Here is a 26,238-nt window from a genome sequence, read left to right as displayed (position 1 = left end):
CAGCTTTTGTGCTGTCCATCTTTGTGTCCATGTGATCCTGATTTTCAGGCAGCTGTCTGGACACATTGGCCAATCCTGTTGACAATGTTTGTTGCATAGTCTGCAACCTTCGTTTCATGATCTGTATCTGATTTTGTTGTAGACGTTGAACATGCAACACATATTTTTCTAATCCTCCTGCTCGAAGTCAACCGTTTGTGGACTGTAGGGGATTGCCTGTGTAACAGGTCTTGGCCTGCGTCGTGCCCTGCCATGTCCCAGAAAGCACTGCTGGCGTCGTCTCACCACCGGAGCTGGGTCGATGCTTGACTGTGTTTGGGCCACAAAAGCCTTTTCAGATGTATGCTGTGGTGCAGATACAGAACTATGGGTGTGCCCTTGTGATGGTGGAGATGCATAGTATGTGTGCTGGTGACTGTCTTCGTCATCCCTATGAGTTGTCCCATCGTCATCTGGGTCAGCCCCTTCTGTGTCATGTGCAGTGCTGTCTCTGGTGCAGAAGAAAGTTACAATTATTGTTTGATGTGGATTTTAGTTTCTCTCTGCATGACATCTGTTTGCTGTTAATACATATTAAAATTGAATGCATATTGCACTGTGTCCAATGTACTACATGTCCCAGTATGAACTTGTATGGCTGTAGTGAATGTTGACTAAATATGTGCCTGTATAGTTAGGGGGACGTGCAGCACTTACCTGGGTTAGGTCCTGCTGTTGAGGTGTCTATGTGCCCAAATCTTCCAACTGCGTCTGGCTCAATGGTGCTTTCCACTAGGGTCTCAATGGCTGTGGGTGGTGGTACTGTACTTGTTCCTCCTCCCGTGGCACCAATCTCAGGCAGGCGCACAACGACCTTCTCCTTTGTTCTGGAGCTGAGGTAATACCATCATTTGCAGATTTCATCCACAGATATCTCCGTCACTCCAACAGAATTGATTTTGGCCTGCATCTCCAGACATATTATTCTTTTTTTGAATCTCAGGGACAGTCAGTGAGGCCTTGCCGAAGAGCTGCTCATGATAGGTTAAGCGTTCGTCAGTTAGTATTTCCAGCTCTTTGTCTGTGAATTTAAGTTTCCTCCTTCTGCCCCTAGGCCCCTTTTATGACTCCTGGCTTGCCATTTGTAGTGGGGGTTGTGTTCTCCTTGTTTCAAAACTGTCCCTCTCAGCAGCAATCAGCTCCTTCTCAGCTCAGTGGGCTGCACAGTGTGGAGATACTGAGCACTTCCAGGTTTGTGGCTCAGGCACCTAAACCAGAAAGCAATTTTATGTATTTATAGAATGTGAAAAAATTGCGATTCAGGACGCTATTAGGGAGTCGCAATTTGTGACTCTATTCCCAATTTTGGAAATCGCTAATTGTGATTTACCTAACTGCGACTCACATGAATAGCGAATCACAATTAGGGGTACGTTTAGGTATGATCATTGCACTTTGTGATTACCTAATTGCGATTCGCAATATCTCGCAATTAGGTATTTGCAAAATGTAGTTTTCAATCATGTGGCCCAAAATGTTATGTAGAACACAACAATCAGAGTATATAAAGTGTCATAAAAGAGCTCATGGATGCTGATCAGGGGACAAAGAAATTGGACAGTCACAGGAATGGATGGGCACACCACACCTTAAACTGGACAGAAAACATTTTTTTTAAACACAGGTGTCATTAGGATTTGGTGAAACTGGGCTGACGTTTATTCTGCGAAACATGAAATAGGTTTGGCCTCACCTTTGTTTCTGGACAACATGAAAGGCATTACATCCATCTCATCCTACCTGCTTTATGTTATCAGCCAGGAACACAAAGTACACACAGCAGAATCCTAGCTGAGTGAGGATCAGGAAAAATGACACTGCACGTCTAGAACATAATGAAGAGAGAAGGAACAGTTAGTTACTAATATGTAAAGGTCTACATCAAGGTTATGGTCTTTATATTCATTGACACTGGAAGAGTTCTGCTTATGTGCAAGGTCATTAACATATTTAAGATGAACATATTTCAATACGCAGTTATTTCTGTCATTTTTCAACAAAATCCAATCACATTCACATGAAAATTAAACGCTAAAAAGACTTTCTGTGCGACAACCCTACTTTAAATTAATTTACAAAAATGAAAGAGTAGAAAATGGAGGTCTGACTGTAGAAATGCTGCTTCAAATAATTTAAAATATAGAGAAAGCAGGAAATGGTATACTCAAATAAGAGAGGTTTACACATTCCCATAGAGCTTCAAGGAGCTCCACGTTTTCAGAATATCTAAAATTGTCATTTTGGGCAGTTCATTTTGGTAATTAACTGAGGATAAGGATCTAAGTGACTAATCACCAGATACGCTTCAGGTGAAGCATGAACCAGCAGCAGAGATGAAAGATAATAATGGGAAACTTTAGTCGTTCAGTGAGGTGTATTCTTCCACTAAGCCTGCTCTAATCCAGGGAATAATATTTGGGGAACATGGGAACACATTTCCAAGTGGCAGTTCTGCTTTGCTATTATAAGGGAAACCTGCGTAAGATTAGTAATGGATGAGCCCCCTCATTTGCCCATCCTCTGCAATGCATGACACCGTTTATTCACCTATTGATCATTTTAAAGGGACTACACCAGTATGGATTCCCCTAAAGTTAACCTAGAACTTTTTTATTTCACAAAGGTCAGTGGTATAGAGATAAGCCTAGCATCTAGTTTAAGAAGTGAGAACTCTGCTAGGTATAGGTTAAGAAGGGAAAAGGGTAACAAAAGTGTTTAATTTATGTAAATCTAAAATGACTTGCCAAAGGGAGAAAGTTTTGAATACTGTGTCAGATTCATGAGACTTTAATCTCGGTCATCCATTTAATCAAGAAAACCGCCTTAGTTGGGGAATAATGGAGGTCGATCTAATTTACAGAATGAAATGACTGCACAATTCATTTTTTAAAGGACTGCAACCAATTCCTAAGAAAAAAGTTATATGTGAATATTTATTTGGGTGAATCAACACCTTAACAATATCAAGTTTTACAGTGGGCCTATACACGGAATCTAAAAAAAAAGGTTAGATCCAGTCAATACAATAACAAATACCTAAACAACTTCGTTTTTTATCCAATTCAAAATGTATTCAACACCTTTTACTGTCTTTCCAATTATGTGGTTCCCATGTAATTCACTGCATTTGCTATGGTCAGTACTCCAAAGGTTCTGAAGTTAGAACTGCGCCAGATTCTCCTTTCAGTGCTTTCAGTAGGAAAGCTGCATATAAAGTAAGCAATAAACTCAACTTGATTTCAATCAATCCGACATTTTCTCTTGTTGCCTATGAATATACTGACTTCTTTTTAGCTTTTGTAAGAGCAGATGATCTGCTTGGAGAGAAATTAAATAAATATATCATACCCTCAAATCAAAGTGTTGTTAGACAAAACATATATAATAATAAAAACAAAATTTAGAGAATACCAATTTCTCTCCTGATTTTTCATGCTATCCATAGTATATCGTTTAACGCTGAAGACACTGTATTACAGAGTTTAAAACATATTTGAAAAAGCAGCACCTATTTGCAAAGACAGCCTTTTCATCCCTACTACCAGGTGTATTTGAACATGCAGCCTTCTGTTTGTTAAGCTAAGAGCATTTTGAATTCAAATTACTTCAGCTTTGTACAACCAAACTATTTACAACATACTTTTAACTTACTCCTTAAATGCCAGTTCTGCGGTTGGAGCTCAGAGCTGTTGATGTTATCAATGGATTGCAAAGTACACTAATAATAAGGATCTACAATTCTGCTTATTTTGAAGGTCTTTTTGGCTACCCCTTATGCCCCTAATCTTTTTTAAAGAAGCTACCTATATCTCCAACCTGTTTTTTCCTATTAGCCAAACATACTTAGACTTGTATCCAACTTACAAAAATGTTTATCATAGTCATATTCATTAGTAACTAACTGACTGGAATTATAGGTTTCTACAGCTGTCAATGTGTGTTGGAAGCAAACATGGATTCGATCAATAATAATGGTGTTGCCTGCATAAAGCAGATTGATGGGGGTAATCCCCTGAATTTGAGAGGCACCAACCTTTTGTTTGTTATGGCTTGGTTTTTCCCAATCTCAGTAAATAGGCCAAAGAGCAGAGGGCTTGAACACAACAGGGCTGAAACGCTCTATTCCGATAGACACTCTGTTGCATTGCCAAACTTGATTACAACCCACCTGCTAAAATGAGGTGACTGTATAGCTGTTAAGAGGCCCTGAGTAATGTTCCATTTTGAAAAATTGAATGTGATCAATTCTCTACTAACATGGTCAAAGGCCTTTGTATAGTTGAAGAAACAGATATGTGTTACTGTTTTGCATGCAGAAGCACATTACTATAGCTAGATAGTCGATACATACTGCCTACTCTCACAACCCACCCTTAATCCTGAATCTAGATTGTTGAATAGACTGTGTTTGATTATCAACCTCCACTTCGTGCGTCCACCCGACAGAAGCCTAGCATAAATCTTCACCTCCATATCTTGTTGAGCAATCACTATGTTGTTGCCTGGATCACCTCTGTCACCCTTATTATGCAGGATGTGAAATACTGAGAATCCGGAAGAAGGCACAAATTCATCACAGAGATTAAAAAAAAAGTGGGGTGAGTTGTTCCATCTCATGTTGAATGACCCGAGAATGACCTTGGGTCACATATTCAAAAGTTCAACTTGGGTCACATTTTCACTCATCCATGCAGTGATCAAAAGGGCATGCATCTCAGGTGCTCTACTATTTTTTAGATTCCACCATTGTATTGTGACCATCTCAGTTTTAGATATGGTGTTTATTAAGTACTACTTTGACACAGTATTCATATTTGCCCTATGGGCCAATCCACCAAGAGCATATACAGGGAGTGCAGAATTATTAGGCAAATTAGTATTTTGACCACATCATCCTCTTTATGCATGTTGTCTTACTCCAAGCTGTATAGGCTCGAAAGCCTACTACCAATTAAGCATATTAGGTGATGTGCATCTCTGTAATGAGAAGGGGTGTGGTCTAATGACATCAACACCCTATATCAGGTGTGCATAATTATTAGGCAACTTCCTTTCCTTTGGCAAAATGGGTCAAAAGAAGGACTTGACAGGCTCAGAAAAGTCAAAAATAGTGAGATATCTTGCAGAGGGATGCAGCACTCTTAAAATTGCAAAGCTTCTGAAGCGTGATCATCGAACAATCAAGCGTTTCATTCAAAATAGTCAACAGGGTCGCAAGAAGCGTGTGGAAAAACCAAGGCGCAAAATAACTGCCCATGAACTGAGAAAAGTCAAGCGTGCAGCTGCCACGATGCCACTTGCCACCAGTTTGGCCATATTTCAGAGCTGCAACATCACTGGAGTGCCCAAAAGCACAAGGTGGGCAATACTCAGAGACATGGCCAAGGTAAGAAAGGCTGAAAGACGACCACCACTGAACAAGACACACAAGCTGAAACGTCAAGACTGGGCCAAGAAATATCTCAAGACTGATTTTTCTAAGGTTTTATGGACTGATGAAATGAGAGTGAGTCTTGATGGGCCAGATGGATGGGCCCGTGGCTGGATTGGTAAAGGGCAGAGAGCTCCAGTCCGACTCAGACGCCAGCAAGGTGGAGGTGGAGTACTGGGTTGGGCTGGTATCATCAAAGATGAGCTTGTGGGGCCTTTTCGGGTTGAGGATGGAGTCAAGCTCAACTCCCAGTCCTACTGCCAGTTCCTGGAAGACACCTTCTTCAAGCAGTGGTACAGGAAGAAGTCTGCATCCTTCAAGAAAAACATGATTTTCATGCAGGACAATGCTCCATCACACGCGTCCAAGTACTCCACAGCGTGGCTGGCAAGAAAGGGTATAAAATAAGGAAATCTAATGACATGGCCTCCTTGTTCACCTGATCTGAACCCCATTGAGAACCTGTGGTCCATCATCAAATGTGAGATTTACAAGGAGGGAAAACAGTACACCTCTCTGAACAGTGTCTGGGAGGCTGTGGTTGCTGCTGCACGCAATGTTGATGGTGAACAGATCAAAACACTGACAGAATCCATGGATGGCAGGCTTTTGAGTGTCCTTGCAAAGAAAGGTGGCTATATTGGTCACTGATTTGTTTTTGTTTTGTTTTTGAATGTCAGAAATGTATATTTGTGAATGTTGAGATGTTATATTGGTTTCACTGGTAATAATAAATAATTGAAATGGGTATATATTTTTTTTTGTTAAGTTGCCTAATAATTATGCACAGTGATAGTCACCTGCACACACAGATATCCCCCTAACATAGCTAAAACTAAAAACAAACTAAAAACTACTTCCAAAAATATTCAGCTTTGATATTAATGAGTTTTTTGGGTTCATTGAGAACATGGTTGTTGTTCAATAATAAAATTAATCCTCAAAAATACAACTTGCCTAATAATTCTGCACTCCCTGTAAATACAAAAATGTTGTCCTATCTTTTTCTTTAAGATGATCATACTCTTTAACCAATTTCTTCTCTATAACAGATTGTCTTACCACCCAGATCTTCACTATGTAAGCCTTTTTATTTCATGCAAAAGTTTTAAAGTACATGTGTACTACCAGAGTGATTTTGGAATAGTCTCATTTTTTTTCTTTTTTGTAAATTATTGGGTTTGTAGTTCTATTCTTAACAACAGTTCCTTTTCCTAGTCTAGATCAGGTTGGTAAGAAATAGAACCCAGTTCACATTTCCAAAAATAACAAGAAACATTCAATTATGCTACTGAAATCTTCCATAACTCTACATTTTCTTTTCCTACAACTCTTCCCCATAACTTTTTAGAGCACAGTTTCTTTCTAATTCACCTTGACATCTAAGGTCCAGTCTTACACCCATCTTCAATTTGGACCATACCTTAATCTCCAAGTGATGATCACTTTCAATTAGTTGAATGATCTTTAAATACAAACATTGGTAAAATTCAGAGACAGAAACCAGAGTAATACAATAAAGCTTTTTGAAATAATGAATAGTGTGTATATGTAAGTTGATTATCTGCAGAGTTCCTCTTAGATTCATGTTAGCAAATTTGGTGGCAAGAAAATTCCTAAACTGGTCCTGTATTCGGTGTTGGAAGACTGCAATGTCCTAGAACTTATCTTCATTCAAAAACCATTCATGAGTCATATTATTTGGAAGGAGGCATATTAAAATCACAGGAAATTACTATTTAATTGTTAGGAAAATTCCGTAAATTAGCTTCCCGATCATCTTGACTAAGGCAATCACTTGCTGATCACCAACATTCAATGTCTGCTGGATATATTTTCAATGTCAGCTGGGTATATTTTCAATGTCAGCTGGGTATATTTTCAATGTCTGCTGGATATATTTTTCAGACTGCTAATGTTTCTTCCGTAGATGTTTACCAGTACACAATATCTTTATCAATATTATAAAATATTAGGATGGTAGCCCATCCCCCTCCGCTTGTTTAATGTGTTTTCATTTCAGCAAAAAACGTTTATACCCTTTCCAATATACAGTTTTTACAACCAGGTCTAAGGAAAAGAAGCTACTGAATTCTAAAATAAATGTTACAGTTTGTGCTGTTCTAATTCTTGAGCTCTACAATGTTCCATTAGATCACAGGAGGAACTATCTTTTACTTAAGCAATACTAGGCAATACAAAGCAGGATGGCTTACAATGCTATTTGGTGAATTTACCCAATACAATCGGTAACAAAATACAATCATTTCATGAAATAGAGATCTCACTTTTGCTGATTTCCCACCCATCCTGAAACAGCAATTACACATTAAATTCCCACAGTCATACTTGTATTATCGAATCCACTTTTATCCGCTTGTCCCATGCATTCTTTTGTATGAGAAGATCCACATTCTTGGCTTTCAATCTACTTCCTGATGCACATCTTTCAGTTTTTACCTCTTTCTTAATATTCTGCAGAATCTCAAACCCTTATCCTAAAGAATTCGACAAATTTTACATTCTAAGACCATGGACAGGAATTCAGAATATGCTTTATTGACCATTTTAATAGGTTCACTCCTGTTTAAAGCATTGTAGAAATCCTGAGATTCATATTATGGAGGTAAAAATCAATACTGCATCTAATTGTTCACCTTTACTTAGATATTTTCCTGACTGCAACTTATCTGCAGAATGTTCGAGTTATCTTACCTATTGTTCTCTGGGAATCTCCTGTGCAGTAGATGCAGTGACATGGGTTTTCTCATTTTTATGAATTGTCTATAGAATATCAGGTTCTAACCGTAGGATTTGATTTGAGACAGTTTTAATCTTTTTAAACGTATAACTTCTTCCAAACTGGTCAGCCTACTTGAGTCACTGGACCTGCATCATTCTAGTAGGGAAGAATTATGTCAGTTGATTTCCCTACTGATTCAGCATAGAACCTGTCATCTGTCCAATGCCAACATTTCTGAATCATTAGGTTTCTGAACATATTCCAGGCTACTGAAACCCATCCCCACCTCAGTTCAAACTGGTACTTGTTTACTTAATCAGCAGTGTACAGTGATCCATCAACGGACTTTGCGTACCTGAAATTTAAATTTACTGTAGTTCTAACTATGCAGAACTTAATGCAGAATCCTCATTCTTTTGAAAAAACATTCATTTTTCATTTGCCATCCATATATATTGGCAACAGGTTTGCATTCTCCATCTCTGTCCCCATTTGTCCTTACCAAGTATTCAACACGCTAAGTATTTCTCATGACATCTGATTAAGTATTCACAAGCTTTTGATTTTTTGGCTAGTCACCATAAGTCAATGGCAATTCAGCTTTTGCACAATGGCCACAAGTGGTTAGTTGGAGAGCTTGTGGGGCAGTAATGTCCATCACCCATATACCACTGTCATGCTGCAAAAATTCACAATTATAGAGAAAACTGCAGACAGAGTGTGAGGTGATCATATGTTTTATGCTCAAGCGATGCCCTGATGTATTTCACTCAGCCAGCCATTTGAACAACTGTTCCCACTTTACAGCAGGATAGGTAAAACAGCCTTGCATCAGCTCTCACTAGCAAAGCGGGTATTCTTGTGACACTGTACCTCAACAATGGTACCAACTGGTGATATGTTACTATAAAAGGTTTGGTAGGTATTCGAAAACAGTGGCATACAGTAATTGACTACTTAGCACAAGATTGTAAAGAGTTGTGCTTGAATCTTCTAGATACAGCCGTGAGAATGGAGTAGGCAACAGTATATATAGGAACATATTCCACTCTCATTGGAAGAAAGAGGAATTCATGGGAAGCATATTTTGGACTTTAGGTATACTTTATGTGCTACCTGGGGAAAGGGTTAGAAACTGTAGGACAGGGAAAGGCCTCTGAGGGACGATTTGACATTTGTTTCATGATGGTACAAAACACAAATAAAAACCACTGAACCAAATTTGATGATCCCTTCTCGTATACTACAGAGGCATCTCTACAGCTTTATTTCTCATGGGGGATAGTTCAATCCATAAAATAGAGGCACTGTGGCTCTTATTTGAAGTACAGGAAGTTGGGGGAAAATTATCAAATTCTATGCTTGACTTCCAATGCAACAGAAGCATCTTTCTGCTCCCCCGACATCTCATTTCTATCATCAGAGACAATCAGAAATACCCCTGCACTTCTCCTAAACCAATATTGTTACTTGTTTTTCCTAACAGGAGCCAGCAGTGGTACACCTTAGCTAGTATCAATAACATTCACTTGAGGCCATTTAGCTTTATCAAAGGGTTCTTGGGGACTAACACTACCTAAGATGCTTACTAGTGCTGTGGGGGGTAGGGGATTCTCATCTCATGACAAAATCTTTCCATACTTCATAATACCTTTGCTACCCACGTACCTTGGCCTGCTCTGGATGAAGTATATTTTTCACCACCCTCTGTGCAATGAGAGCTAAGCAGCACAAACTGCTCCTCCCTCCTCTCAATGCTTCTTCTTCAACCCGCCACACTCCATCAGTACGGAGTCAGACCTATCAAGTTAGGGTCAGGGAAGGCACAGTTAGGAGGTAAAGTGCAGTGCAGATTTGCAAAGTGCCCAGTAGTACCAGTTGTCAATGAAAGAGGGTGATGGTCTCATAAAATGGGGTTCCTAACCACAGAATACACGTTTTTCAATATGTATTCTAAACAAGCATTGGCAAAGCCACAAGATCTGGTTTTAATGTGTTAACGCATGCAGCACTAGCACATTAGATCAAAAATGTAGGACAAAGCTTTCAAACAGACAGAGAGGGCAATAGCTGTAAAGTAGAACATCGTGCAGTTCAAGTCAAGCACTGGAGTGTTGGTGGCAGGATACACACAAGCAGCCAAAAGCATTAGGTGAAAGAGAGATGAATATGCCATTGGGCTGAGCCAAGCATTGAATGACGAATGAACTATCTTTGTTGTTTGTTGTTTGAACTTGAACCGGACCTGCAGCAAAAGAAGAATTTAAAGCAAAACAAAGAAAACAGCCTGATCATTCTATGAAAAGGGCATTTATTTCTGTAACTCAGCTCTGGTAACATGGATGTGAAAGCTCAGTATTTTTGCATTTCCTGTGTTGAGGAGTATGCCGTTGTATGACTGTCTAAATAACTCTGCGGAATCAGTTTATTCAGAACCTGTTGGAGCTCCTCTCATACACGTCTGCTTAGGTTAGCTGCTTTTGTACTTTGTACACTGGGAATGCGCTAGTCTTGTGTCAAACGTCACTTGACAAATTGTCTGTATCACTGACCTTTGCAACAAGTCTGGATTCCACACCGCCCTGCCTTTTAAGACAGTACAACTCTGTGGTGTTGTCTACTGAGGCGCAGATGGTCTTCAAATTGAATAATAGGAGAAGGGATGAAAGCGACAGATGGATCTGCTTTCCCATATCTACATGGTAGGCTTGCTGCTTTGGCAGCAATCTTTTGTAAGCTGTCAAGACACTCACATGAGCACGTTTCAGCATGGACATCGAGAACCATTTCTTGAAGTATACTGCCTTCAATATGTTATTCCTGCATTGTCACTGTAGAAGCATTTAGAGTAGTAACAGAAAGTATCAGAGGGGAATGGCCAACATGGTCACCAGCTACACTGGAACTGTGGAGCTCTGCCAGGTGGTGCCACCCATTGAGCAGACTCTCTACCTCCCTTTGCCTGCTCCATGGATTTCAATGTCATCAACCTCCGCACACCTGCATCACGGTGGCAATAATAATTCACAATCCACCCTATGAGCCATTAAATTTTCACATCACCTTCCCAACAATGATTTACCTCCAAGGACTTTAAGAGCTTCAACTTCTTACACACTTTCATGACCCTTTCAACAATGGTTCACACCTATTGACTTTAATAGCATTACCTTCCAGTGGGATAGCATTTCCTCCCAGAATTAGTTCATGAACATGACTGCAACTGAATCAAACTTCTACCTCACCTGTTCTACAATAGGTGTACTCCATTTTGACAGTGCTGCTAACAGCATTTTTTTAGGTTTGACTTCAATGCAGCCTAGTAAAAATAAAATAATGCAGGTCCTTTCCCTGACATGGATTGATAGGATGAGCTTACCGAACACTGCGATTGCTGGACAAAACAAAGTAGCGTTGTCACGTTCAGGCAAAAGAAACTTCTTTCAATTGCAATGCATGAAAAAAAAAAAATCTTCTACTGACATTTGCATTTCCGACTGCTGCTGGCAAAAATAACTCTGCCGGCATGTGGGCTCACCAGCTCAGGCCAAGGTATGTACAATCCAGGTTGGCTCAAGTCCTACATGGGCACTACGAAGCTGTCTGCATTTTGTGCGACCCCAGATAGTCCCATAGACAGGTTGCTCAATTATCAACCTGCAAGTACCCAGACCACCCTAGGGTATTCCTGCAACGCTGACTCACTATTCCCATCCCGTAAAGGTGCTGTGGGGGGAAGCCAACATTTGTAAACCGCTACCCAGAGATGCTGGATGTGTGTGGCCATTTGTTACTGTGTAGACAAAATAATGTTTTCTAGTGTGTGGGGCATTAAAGATAATTACTGTGGAGGGACACTAACACCTACTACTGTGTGTGACCATTAATCCTCTTTACGGTCAGAAGCCATTAACAGGCTTTGTTGTGTGAGACATAGGGCGCTTTAGTTCTTTTTATTGAGTGGGGCTACCAATTAGTAGTTATTGCTGTGTAGGGTCATGAACACTATCTTCTTAATGTTACTATTAAAGTTGTTGATTGACTGTGGCTGTTTACTGTGTGTGGCCATTAAAACTGTTTACTGAGCGGATCTATTAAAGCTTGACTCTGAATGAGGCCATAAATGCTAACTTTTGTTAGGACTATCTGTGCATATTTCCTTTCTGTTGTCACTGAGGCATCTACTACCTTAGGCTATTGAGACATATGCCTGAAGCATGTGATATATTTAGGACCACTAATGAATGTATCCTTTGGGACCACTGATGCATGTTATGACCTAACCCATTGATGCATGTCACTATTAGGGGGTGATGATACAATGTCATCGTCCCACTAATAGCGACAAGCTCTGTGGTCATGGACAAATAAGCCATATTCACATTGCCCCACCTCACTCGACAAATCCTCACACACTTTGAGCAGTGAGGGCCTGGTGCACTTGTGTTTCTTTTAAATGAAATTGAGATAGAAATTTCACAGTTTATCAAGACTACAGTTTAAACATATAATTTAATTAGATATTCTAAAAAAAAATAAAACTTTTGTCTATAACTATGCTTGTTTTCTCAGTAAAAGTGATTTTATAAACGAGCCAATTCTTTAAAAAAAAATTACTTTGGGATCCCACATTCAACCGGAGACATTCTAAGATTTTCAACAATCCCATCTTCCTTAGGGAGACTAGTGTCACTAGCCATATGGGGGACTAGTGTAATTTGATCAAACGCTCCCAATATTGCTCCCCAATTTGAATCTATCGTCAGCAGCACCAAGCTGGAGACACTCTCAGGTGGCTGAAGAAACCTAGATGTTTGGACAAACTCTAGAGTTAATGGATAATGAGTCCTCTCAGGCCAAACTGTATCTTGTACAACCCACACTGTAAAATGAATCACCATCACAAGGTTTCGTGAAATGAATGTCTACATTTTCTTCTGTGACAGGTGAATGATAACAACCCTTAACGACCCTTATCCAGTATCCGCTTCTCGCACTGCTCACCAGTCTAATCTTCCCACACTTCCCTCTATTGAATGTTCCTTAGATTACCACAAATGCCAGCTCCTGCTCACTAATGCCAAGTTTTCGCAGTGCTCATCAGAGCACTATAGTGCCCACCAATGCCTGGAGCCCTTTCTGCCCACAAGTGTCAGCTGTTCCCTCGGTCCATCAGCATCAGCAGCTCACACTGCCCCCTACTAGACAGAGTGCACATTGTAGGCTTGGTGAATCCTTCATGAAGACATCACAAAAACAAGCACAGGATTCATGATAACAGTCATTGCGATGGTGATGGTGCGAAAAACTGACAGAATGGGAGAGGACATAGCTCCAGGTAACAGGGCGATTGGTTGGAATATGAATTTATGCAAAGCTACTTATATAGTCCAAACCTATGTATGGAGCAACAGAGTGCTGTGCACCAAGGGTGAAGCAGTTCAAGGTCGTGTGCAGCAAGTGGGGTTTTACTTGCATCACACATTTGCTGTGCTGCCCTGTTACATAACGCTGATTTACAACTGCAGCACAGGGAGATTAAGTTATCTGCTCATATTGAGGCAACATTGGGATTAAAATGCATTTCTACAAACGGCAAGGTCAGCAATTTGGGCCCTTATTTAGAACTTGACGAACGAACGAGTTACTCAGTCACAACGGTGACGGATATCCCGCCCACTGAAATCTAAATCCCAATGGATATAACGGGATTTAGATTTGGGCTTTTGACAGACAGGAGACAAAAAGAGGAATGCATACTTTATATCTGCTTATTATTTGTCCCCTTTATGGAGGGAATAAAGTTATGAAAAAGAAAAATTGGTGTGTCAATTCCCATTTAATGAGCAGCTTCCCTTTGGTATATTCAGCTCTATTAGGTAATGGAAAACTCCAGTCTCCAAACCTATCCAATCCATGCCCACTTTGTAACAGTGACGTGGGGTTACAGTAGGCCAAATCCTACTTGTCTATTCCTTTAATAACCTCTGTATTGTCATAATACGCATGCAGGACTGCAGTTCAGTACTTTAAGTCTTCAGTCATGCAGGGTCTTGAATTATTTCGCCATGCTGGACTTTTAGTTATCTTCATGAGGCCGGACATAGTCCCATGTTTACATTTTCGTTGCACACAAAAAGATCGATGTAATAAATCGTTGTATTAGGATGGAAGAGGGGAATCTATTACACGGGGACTTTTTGAAATTTATGTCTTTAAGCATCAAGCAGTTTGCAGACGTTTTCTGCAGCCAAAATAGTATTAGCACACAGAGAAGTTCATTTCGGCATCTTATTGTCACCAACACGAATGGAAACAACAGACGGCATTTTAGCACAATTTAATAGAAACATCACTTCTGAAGTACAACTATGTCAATTCTCTGGCTGAGTAGCTAAAGAAGCTGGGGATGGAAATTCCATGTACCACCACCCGTCTTTTTCATAAGTCTTGGAATGAATGCATGCACAAAGCAAATTTCATTAAAAGAGGGTGAAGAGAAATTAGGCCCAAGGCCTTAGCTACAAAATTTGGAAAAGTAAATTGATGAACATTTTAGCCAGGCAGCAGTTTTTTAAAGTTTCACTGATACATACCCTGTCCCACTATGGGATTTAGTCAGTGCTTAATTTGTAAAAGTACGAAGGCGGTGTCCGAAGCTGTGTTCAGAAGCCGAGGCCGGCTCAATTAAGTGTGAGTGTGCGATTCAGGGATGTAACAGAGGCCCCCCTCAGACAGGGCGCCTAGGCTTACACATACTGGAGGGGGCTCTACTGATGTGAGTGTTGGGGCCCTTCAGCATATTTTGCAGGGGCACCCTCACGTTCTGCTACGCCACTGTGCCAAATACCAAGTCTGTGAGGTCTGGAATCCACATCAGGCCTTTTTATCGATTACTAGACACTTCGTCTCCTTCCTGAAGGTTCCCGCTTTCTCACTTTGTGGCAGTTTTTCCGTCTTTGTCTTCCTCCGTCTTTCTCCTTCTGTGTTTTTTCTTCTCTTGCTCTCGGGAAATGTCCGATGAGGAAAAATAAGTTCCAGGCCCCAAAAAAGAGTGCATCACTGTGCGGCTACAGTAGCAGGGTAGATAAGCTGCTACATAGTCGTAGACAGTTCTCTAAATGGAAATATTGAAGTTCAGGTACTCACTATTCAAAGTGCCTGCTTGCTCATAAGGAGTGCTGGTACTCTCCCATTAAATGTATTGTAGCAGTGTTGGAAGTGCAGGGGCTCTCTCTTTCAAATTAAAGAAGTACAGGTACTCGGTACCGGACAGTACCTGCCCATTTACAGCACTGGTCGTGGACAAGAAAGGACAGGAGGAGGAGTAAGGAAAGGACACGGTGAACAATGATTTGCAAACCAAGTCACTTTGGCTTGTGAATAAAGATAAGCTTTAACCAAGCTTCATCAAACCACGCAGCAATCTTTAAGCATGTGCAGCATCAATGCAAGCTTCCCCAACACACAAAAAAGGTAAGATACAGGAGTAACACATGGCCCTGCAGCGCAAGGGGGTGGGAAAGGTTGCAAGCCTTCACAGGGGGTCCCATTCAGCCCACGTCCAATGAATGTCTGTGAGATATAGGAGATTCAGGGGCCCCTCTTCATATTCTGCATGGGGCCCCGTCACATTTTGCTTTGTGTCACTGCAGGCAGGAGTAATAAAAGACTTGCTCTGGCAAACAGAACAGATACAACGTGTATCAGGGGTACACCTGTGCATGCACGCACAAAAAAGTAAAGCATGTGTAGTCTGAGTGCGAGCTTCAGTCACATACACATAAACGTTGCACCACAGGCAAATATGATTTAGATGTGTTCCTAGAGCCTCGGCGACAGGAACGCGCACAGCAGAATTAGAAGAAGGAGAAACAACCCGGAAAACAATGCATTTGGAAAGAAGGTGGAGGCTGCAGGTGTTTGTTTAGAGCAATCTGAGGGGCTTTATAGTACACCAGACTGTGGCTGAGCAGTTCTTGAAAACACCCATTACTAAGGCAGTGCATATGACCCCTCTTGCACATGTATGTGGTCTGTCAGTCACTTATATGAAGCAGTTTGATGGGGAGACTTGTGGGAGTGTGCAAAGTGGGGGAAAGGCATGAGTAGAAGCACCTCCCCCCATTTGCGGTTTGGTTAGGCCAAAATCCTTTTGGCACGCTAAACCCCTAATGAAAAGGAAACCCCTCACAGCAAGCACCCCAAATTCAAGTCACAACATGGACCAGAAGGGTCAGAATGAGCAACCAGACGAGATGGAGGAAATACTGCAGAGGTTGCGGATGGCAGCTGACAAGAATGGCAAGGATAAGCAGTTGTTACGCCATAAGCTGGATGAGAAACCACAAGAAGATCTTAACAAGCATTAAGATGATGTGCATGCGTACACAATGGGGGACATGGACTGGACCCCCACCTACAAGGTTTAGCAGCCCAGGCCAAAGAAGCATCGAAGGAGATGAGCCAGTTTAGGCTCATCCGCCATCTTTCTTTCCCCGAGAGAACATCAGTCAATGACGGAATTAACCCTGATGCATGCTCAGTAGGTTACTCTGTGGTGGAGGATGCCATAGACATGGTTAAGGCAGCAAGGAAGGGGTCTCGCATGGCGAATGCTGACATTGAGTCCGCTTTCAAGCTCCTACCCGTGCACCCTGACAGCTCCACTTGCTGGGTTTCCAGCATTACGGCAAGATTTATGTTGACAAGGCAAGGCCAATGGGTTGTTCTATATCCTTGCTTATTTCGAGAGGTTCAGCACGTTCATGGAATGGTTGTTACTCCTGCGGCAACCCAAAGGAGGCAAACTCCACAACCTTGATGACTTCCTGTTCATGGGGAGGGCAGGAATGCAGGGACACACTATGGGCTTTTCAGGAACTAACCGGGGATCGGGTCCCCCTGGAAGCAGACAAGACTTTGGGTCCTTCCACAAATGTGGTGTGCCTCGGGATTGTGCTGGTACATCCAGACTGCCGGAGGCAAAGATCCTAGAGATAAGGGAAAAGATTTGTTCCACGTGCAAAAAAGAAAAGGCTACCCTACGGGACCTGCAGTGGCTCATAGGGAAACTCAACTTCACAGTGAGGGCCATCAGAGCATGGCGTGTATCGCTACACACTTAACCAGGCTAATGGCAGGCCTGCGGGAAACCACCACCACACCCGGTTGGGAGCAGGCGTAAAAAGAGACCTGGCCATGTGGGATTCCTTCTTAGTCCATTTTAACAGACTCCTTATATGGAGAGAGGGATGAGTGACAGCTAAACAGTTGGCCCTTTTCAGTGATGCAGCAGGCAGTCATGGCTTCGGGGCGATGCTTGGTAATGAGTGGTGCACAGGACAGTGACCTAGGAGATGGCATGAGCTGGGCATAAAAAAAAAAGAACATAACTTTCTTTGTGCTATTCCCTGTAGTGGTCGCCCTAACAGTTTGGTGTAGCAGGCTGAAGGAGAAGAAAATTACACTGTGATCTGACAACAATGTGATGGTGCAGGCAATAAATAGGGGATCAGCCAGCTGTCCACACATAAACATAAAGTGAGGTCCCCCCTCGTACTTCTTTGTTAAATATCAAATTTCACACAGTTAATCCATTTTAGCGGTCAAACAGGTCAAAATTCAAGTGAGTAGAGTTCAAGTGAACGCAATCTTAAATATCACGCCAGTCTTTATAAAGTCCAATTCCATCCAGGATTTATTGGATCACATCTTCTGATAATCAATAAATTTCATGAAGATACATCTTGAGCCATACACATTGAGCCAACACGTGTTTCGTCTTGGGATAATCCTTTTGTCCCCAACGACTTCTTCAGGGCTCTAAATTATGAATACATAGTTTATATTAGAAACCAAAATACTCAAGCCATATATTACTTAGTGTCAAATTTAGTGTCAAATTTAAAAGTTGTCCTATAGAAAAAAGAAGGACAGTGTACACCAAATGGTGTGAGAGGAAAAGTGATTTATCTAGTTCACAAGCCTTATAACCCCATGCCAGATACCAAAAAAACAAAATACCATCACCTAACGCACCCCCTCATTGGTGCTCTATCAGTTTGACCTATATCAGTGGTCACAGTGCTAACAAACACCAGGAAGTATCAAAATCTTCAGTAGACGCAAAAAAAGAGAGAAGAATCCATATAAATAATGACAACAACCACTCTCAGTTCCCCACACAGGATAATCTAAATAGGTGCAGTGTGATCAAAAAATCTACAAGCAAGAAATATAAAAAGAAGGGTATAAGCTGATAATTTATGTACATTAAAATTAATTATAACAAATATACTTATTTTCTCAAATAATCTTGAGTTGTTTTAGAGTGTCCTTATTTTGACTATGAAGCACATCAGATCGGTATATCTAATGAATCAAAATAACACCCAATATGACTAAATAAGTAAACCAACGCCCGAATTGAAGGTCCCAATTCAGTTCAAAACTTTAGTTCTACATTTACTAACCTCGAATTTTAATAGTTCATGAGTATTTCGATGTCCGTATATTTCAAGGCTACAAAGAGATATAAGTATTTATTTAATGTGGTCCCTAAGAAATAAACATTAATCAAAGCTGATGATTTCCACCTAAATAGTCCAAATAAAGTCTCTGCAGATTCTTACCTCCTACAATTGTAAACGGATCAAGTAAGGTGTTCCCATATTAAGGGAACGCTTTCCAGCGAGTGCGCGAGGACGCGTCTCGCTTTGACAGCCGTATAAATATATTCCCGGCGTTCCTATTGCCGAACGAACGAACCAGGAATGTTGTACAATGGAGTACGTTACGGAGCGAGTACGCGAATACGCGTCTCATGTCCGCAATGGTGCGAAGTGTTTCCGGAGCGCGAGTTCAACGTGCATGTAAACATAGAAGATGGACCAAAAGCTAATGTTTGAAACTACGTGAATAACAATAACTTAGTGAGCAGACGAGTACCTTAAACTATTTCAAGCGTCACAAACTGCATCAATCAAAATTTTTTAAACAAATCGCAGGGGCCACAGAACAAATTTGTGCATATGAAGGCCAAAACACAAAACATCATTTAATTTGCTAATAACGTTGCACTGTTAGGTACGCATCCAGGTTGGTGAATGGAACCTATTTTTAAAATGCCTGTCCACAAAAAAAGAAGAAATAATAAAGTTATTCTGATGATGTAAAAGATATAAGGAAAAAAAAATTGTTAATTTGCCGAATTGAATTTGAACAGAGGTTCATCAGTGTTTCCACACTATGTAGACAATGGTACGAGGATTTTGGTTTGAAATGACATAATTAAACATGAAAAAGTATTAAAATAGTGAAAATAACCCAACAAGTTTTTTGTTTATCTCTTTGACATTGTAATCCTAAAATTTACCAAGACTTATCTATTAGAGAGATAATGGTGTGGGAAACATGGTTTATATTGACAAACTAGACACCAAATGGATCTAGAACTATAAACAAATCTATGTGTCTTAAGTATCATCAGTGGTTGGCATGTTCACTTCTCAGTGATCTCCCAAAAAGTACTCTAGCTCTCTGTCAGAGTTGAGGCCTATTTCAACAGCTTTTAGCTTCATTATCCACATTGCCTCTTTTCTGCGGAACATTAGTTCACGATTCCCCCCCCTTGGGTCACAGGGAACATGCTCAAGTCCAAAAAATTCAAAGTTCTTATACATTGATTGTGAATTGCATGATAAAATATGAGCAACTAATGGATATCTTACATCCCCGTTTTTGAGTGAACGGATATGTTCTCCAATCCTTGTCTTAAGTGGGCGTATTGTACTACCCACATACATGCGAGCACATTTGCATTGTATTATGTAAATGACATGAGTAGTGTTACAGTTTATCATAGTACAAATTTTGTAGATTTTCCCTTCAAAGGAGAATTCTTTGATCTTATGGCGAGCCCATCGACAGACTCCACAGTAGCCGCATTTAAAGAAACCAATGATCTTTGCAGGTAGCCAGGTTTTAACAGGAGACACGGTAGTAAAGCTGGGACTCAACATATTCCGTAAAGTGATACCTCTTCGGTAAGTGATGGGCACCCTTGCTGGTACTAGTTTGCTGATTGATTCATGCTGTGTTAACAAGTGCCAGTGTTTGGCAACAATTTTTCCCATGATTAAAGATGCATCATTAAAATCTGTTATAAAACGCACATTGTTAGATTCCTCTGCCAATTTCTTAGAGTCTTTAGTTTTAAGGGTGTCTTCCCTGTTGATTTTTTTACTTCTTAATTGTGCCTTTTTAATCACTTTATTGGAGTAACCCCGTGCTCTAAATCTTTTACCCATGTCATTAATCTGAAGCAAAAATTCATTGTCAACACTACAATTTCGTCGTGCCCTTACCATTTCACCATAAGGAATAGACGCAATTTGATGTCGTGGGTGTGCGCTCCCTGCATGTAAAATTGCGTTACAAGCCGTAGTCTTTCTGTAGAGTCTACTTTGGATCTTATTGTCTGTAATGAACACCTCAACGTCCAGGAAAACAATTCTTTCCGCACTATATTGATACGTGAATTCCACATTCATGGCGTTGGAGTTTAGGAAAGCACAAAATTCCAATAACTTGTGCTCTCCTCCAGTCCAAATCAAAAAGCAGTCATCTATAAATCTGCCCCAATAGAGGATATCTGTTTGCCAATCAATAGATTCAGAGCCCCAAACCCATTTGTGCTCAAACCACCCCATGAATAAATTAGCGCAGGAGGGAGAGAATTTGGAGCCCATAGCAACACCTCGTTTTTGCCTGTACCACCCATTATTAAATAGGAAAAAGTTGTTGTCAAGAATCAAGTGAATCATTTCCAATACCATCACAGTATGCTGCCAGAGGCTTGCTGATCTTTTGGTCAGAAAAAAACGAGTGGCTTCTAGTCCCAATTCATGTTCAATACAAGTGTAGAGGGATACTACATCCAGTGTTACTAACAACATGTTGCTGTCCCATTCAATATCATTCAAGATACTCAGGATGTGGGTAGTGTCTTTGATGAAAGATGGAAGATTGCACACTAGTGGTTTTAACGAACAATCAACGAATTCCGAAAGTCTTTCCGTTGGTCCTTGTATGCCTGACACAATTGGTCTTCCAGGTGGAAAGGGCAGTCTTTTATGGACCTTGGGTAGTGTATATAGACATGGATATCTTGGATGCGTCACCTGCAAGTATAAGTATTCATCTTTACTTAATAGCCCTTCCTGCTGCCAAATACATAATTTACTATTTATCATATCCACTAAGTGGGGAATCGGGTTACCTGTGACAATCTCATAACATGCCAAGTCATTAAGTTGGGACAAAATTTCATTGTCATAATCCACCTTATTCATCAGAACCACATTCCCACCCTTGTCAGCTTGTCTAGTAATGATTTCTTTTTCTTGTCTAAGTCTTTCAAGTGAAACCAATTCATCAGGACTAAGGTTTTTTGAGAAATGTCTAAATTTATTTTTTGCCATGTATTTGTCAAAGTCTTGACAGACCAGGTCAAAAAACGTGTCAAAAGTACCCATACCACATGATTTTGGAGTCCACCGGGATTTATTTTTCAAACCACTAGAAATGCTTTTACTAAAATCCACCTCTAAGTCATTTAATATCCTAGAAAATATGTCTGGATCCTCATCCTGCTCTGCTAAGGAGAGTATAAGTGCTGTATCCTGTACTTCCTCAATTGACAGAGTACTAAGTGGAGAAGCTGTTTCAACAGGAGCTCTGTTTTCCATTTGATTCATTTGGAAATACCTTTTGATTTTAAGTTTACGGATAAACCTGAACAGGTCAATTTTAGATTTACACGGGTCCCCAAAGGTTTTTGGGCAGAAGTTTAGTCCTTTAGCCAAAAGACTAATATCACTTGTTGTTAATTCTATTTTTGACAGATTGATAACATTAATGATTGAATCTACCTCCCCTTCTAGTTCTTTTTGTCCCGAGATCTTGTTATGATCCCCCCCCTGTTCCCTTGTTTTGACTTCCTGATCCTCGGTTGCCCCTTCTCGTCTTTTTATAGGAGGTGTTCCCTTGTTCTGGATGAATTTGCCCTGTTTCATTCTTATTAGCTCTCGTAAAAAAGTTCTACCCTCAGCACTATCATTGTTAAGGGCCGACGTACTTGGACCGCTTTCCCCTTCACTCTCACTAGTGACCGAGGTGCTAATCGATGTTGAGTCTGAAGTGCTAGAAGTGCTTGCCCTTCTGGGGGCTGCATTAGCGTGTACTAGGTGATCATATTTACTTGAGAAGGTGAAGATTCTCCCTGTCAAGTAGTCCTTTTCATCCCGTTTTAGTTTCCGGGCTTTTCTCTGCGTGATCTCTTCCTGATACTTAAGTAAAATTTCCTCCAGGATTTTATAATTTTCTTCAGTTGCTTCTTTGAGATTTAAGTTAGCAACTTCCTTTTCTAGAGTCCCAATGTCTCTTTGTAGCTGTGTCACTTTCCTCTCTGCATTAATGATTAAAATATCCATCAATTTCATTGAGCTGGTAGTCAGCTCATTATCCCACATAGCTAGCAAATCCATGTCCAGGTCATCATATGTGGGAAAGATCTGAGATCTTAAACCTCGGGGGATGCGGTTCAATTTCTTATATTGTTTAAGTGTCGCCCCGTCCCACCATTTGGACAGTTCACTCTTTTTTAATCTCTCTAGCCTAATAAATTTGCTCCTTAAACCTTCATTAGATGTGTTTGAGCTGCTTCGTGCCAAGCTCTGAACTGAACCCCCCTTCGCTAGGTTTTCAAAAAGTTCTTCAGCCAGTTTATTTCTATCCATGTTGTATAGGTGTGATGATGTCAAGGCCTCTATCCAAGCTGCCCCCCCTCGAAATTGTTGAGAAAAAAATTTGGGTGTATAAATAAGGGACTGATGGCGCTCAGGAAGCTAATTGGCCACAGATCTCATTAGGGGTTACCTACAAAAGGGAAAACACCCCTCCCTTAAAGGTTCAAAGAAACCCAACAATGATAAACATAAAGTGAGGTCCCCCCTCGTACTTCTTTGTTAAATAACAAATTTCACACAGTTAATCCATTTTAGCGGTCAAACAGGTCAAAATTCAAGTGAGTAGAGTTCAAGTGAACGCAATCTTAAATATCACGCCAGTCTTTATAAAGTCCAATTCCATCCAGGATTTATTGGATCACATCTTCTGATAATCAATAAATTTCATGAAGATACATCTTGAGCCATACACATTGAGCCAACACGTGTTTCGTCTTGGGATAATCCTTTTGTCCCCAACGACTTCTTCAGGGCTCTAAATTATGAATACATAGTTTATATTAGAAACCAAAATACTCAAGCCATATATTACTTAGTGTCAAATTTAGTGTCAAATTTAAAAGTTGTCCTATAGAAAAAAGAAGGACAGTGTACACCAAATGGTGTGAGAGGAAAAGTGATTTATCTAGTTCACAAGCCTTATAACCCCATGCCAGATACCAAAAAAACAAAATACCATCACCTAACGCACCCCCTCATTGGTGCTCTATCAGTTTGACCTATATCAGTGGTCACAGTGCTAACAAACACCAGGAAGTATCAAAATCTTCAGTAGACGCAAAAAAAGAGAGAAGAATCCATATAAATAATGACAACAACCACTCTCAGTTCCCCACACAGGATAATCTAAATAGGTGCAGTGTGATCAAAAAATCTACAAGCAAGAAATATAAAAAGAAGGGTATAAGCTGATAATTTATGTACATTAAAATTAATTATAACAAATATACTTATTTTCTCAAATAATCTTGAGTTGTTTTAGAGTGTCCTTATTTTGACTATGAAGCACATCAGATCGGTATATCTAATGAATCAAAATAACACCCAATATGACTAAATAAGTAAACCAACGCCCGAATTGAAGGTCCCAATTCAGTTCAAAACTTTAGTTCTACATTTACTAACCTCGAATTTTAATAGTTCATGAGTATTTCGATGTCCGTATATTTCAAGGCTACAAAGAGATATAAGTATTTATTTAATGTGGTCCACACATAGTGAGATTGTTAAGTTAAGGGCGAACCTTGAAATTAGGGCACAACATGTCTCAGAGAGAAGAACTCACTGACAGATTGTTCCCAGATGACCAGGTTCTGAAGACTAGCACCTCATGTACAACATGGGATGACGCCTTTTACAGAAGATTTGTGGGAACTGGCTGAACAGACCTGTCAATTCTGAACAAGCTCTTACACAGAGCACGGCGAAATGGTAGTGTGGGGAGAGGTACATGATGTAGTGCAGAACAAGGGTTAGGGTGGGAAGCACACAAGAGAGCAAAAGAGTCCGTGCTTACCTCTTTTAGGGGATTCTTGCTCTCTCCTCCCTGTTTAGCAACCCATGAATGTTACTGCCTTTGCTAATGTGAATATGTAGCTGGGTTCTTAGGTGGTGCTTGCTCTGTGACTGTAGTGTGAAGAATCAGTCTTTTGTCCTAGTTTAGCATAGTGGAAAGTGGTTGCAGGCATGATGATAACCAGGGGATGACGCTCATGGACAACTTGAAGGCACCACAGGACTTGTCCCTGCAGGTTAGAAAGGCCATGACAGCAGAGCATCCTAGAGACTATCTCAAAGAGGCTTGTAGATGTGCTGGGCTGTGCGATCCAACCTGCGACAAGGTCCCAGGTCCTTGTCAAGTATTCAATTGTCCTTTACTGTTTCCCCCTCCCAGCCATTATCTCTCAATGCACCCTCCTCTAGGAGGAAGACGGCACTGGTAACGTTTCACTCTGAGGCAGGCACAAGAGGGAAGACTATTCCACATCAGTGGATGCTGATGGAATAGACGTAGTAGAGTAGAGAGTTTGACTGGAGAAGTTATTGGACTGAAGGGATCTCTCTATTTGAACCAGGAGAAAGTGTTTAAGCAACGGGTCAGGTAGCACACATCACATCCTGAAATGTCAACGGATGACGACTCAGTGTTTGACCCACATCAGTAGCTGTAGTCTTAGTCTTTGGAGTCAGTCTTAAGGCAAGAGTGGCATAGTACATTTAAAAACGACTGAGGAAGATTTACCTGAAGATGGCCATGTTTGCAGCTAACTGCACTAGGGCTGCATGGGTCCTCAAAAGCATGCCAGGATAAATTTTAAGCATGATAAGGTATTTGGCCAGAATTTTGTAGCTGGAAGAAGAGGCAAAGATCTCAGATCCTGGCCGGATGTGAACTGCGCACAATTTGCCTTACCGATAATGCCAACTGCATCCATCACTTCTCTGTGGATGTATCTCCTCACACCCTGAGAGTAAGCTACATGATGCAAAACTCTTCATATTTGAAACGTTATTTACCTTCGGTAAGGCCTTATATGGTAGAGACATATTCTAGTTGCAGATTCCTTACCTTTGCATTTACCCAGGTGTCAGTCTAGATCATGAGATTTTTCTTGAGCAGTACCCCTGCGCGCCATTCGGTGGGGTCGGTCGGCTCTGTGTCCGTCATCGGCTCCGTGTGCGCAGGATATGACGTTATGGGTCCTCCATAGGCACAACCCTGGCGCTGACGTCAGTTTCTTTTAACGACTATCCACACCAGAAGAGCTGAGCCATGAAGAACACTGACCACTGGTGTTCCAAAATTAGGGCCTTGAAAGAGAAATCCCTAGAAATCAGTTTGCAGAGCCATAAGGGTGGGTGGGACATTTGGGTCGGTAAGGTATCTATCACTAGAATATGTCTCTACCAGATAAGGTGTTACTGAAGGTAAGTAACTTGTTCATCTGACAGAGACTTCTAGTTGCAGATTCCTTAACTTAGAACAGATACCAAAGCAATACCCTCCCCAGAGGTTGGTCTGCAAATCAAGATCATATCAGGAAATCCTGCAGGACTGAACGGGCAAAGTACTCGTCTCTATTTACCTGAATGTCCAGGCAGTAGTGCTTGGTGGATGTGTGCAGGGAGGCCCACATAGCTGTCTGACAGATACCCAGGACTGGAACTCTGCATGCTAATGCAGTGGTTGCAGCTGTCACTCCAGTAGAGTGGCG

General features: G+C 40.9%; 1 protein-coding gene across 2 annotated transcripts in view; it reads right to left on the bottom strand.

Annotated features, from left to right (window-relative positions):
- The window catches only part of LOC138245726 (proton-coupled amino acid transporter 1-like), a 391,946-nt gene that overhangs the window by 202,666 nt on the left and 163,042 nt on the right, over positions 1–26,238 (bottom strand). For both annotated transcript variants that reach the window (XM_069199585.1, XM_069199586.1), the window contains exon 6: positions 1,780–1,864. In XM_069199585.1, the coding sequence (XP_069055686.1) occupies positions 1,780–1,864 (85 nt within the window). The remainder of the gene's footprint in view (positions 1–1,779; positions 1,865–26,238) is intronic.

This window comes from Pleurodeles waltl, chromosome 7 (assembly GCF_031143425.1).
Source record: "Pleurodeles waltl isolate 20211129_DDA chromosome 7, aPleWal1.hap1.20221129, whole genome shotgun sequence".
Classification (NCBI taxonomy): Eukaryota; Metazoa; Chordata; class Amphibia; order Caudata; family Salamandridae; genus Pleurodeles; species Pleurodeles waltl.
Note: the sequence above shows the minus strand (reverse complement) of the source record. Positions and strands in the feature narration are given on the sequence as shown.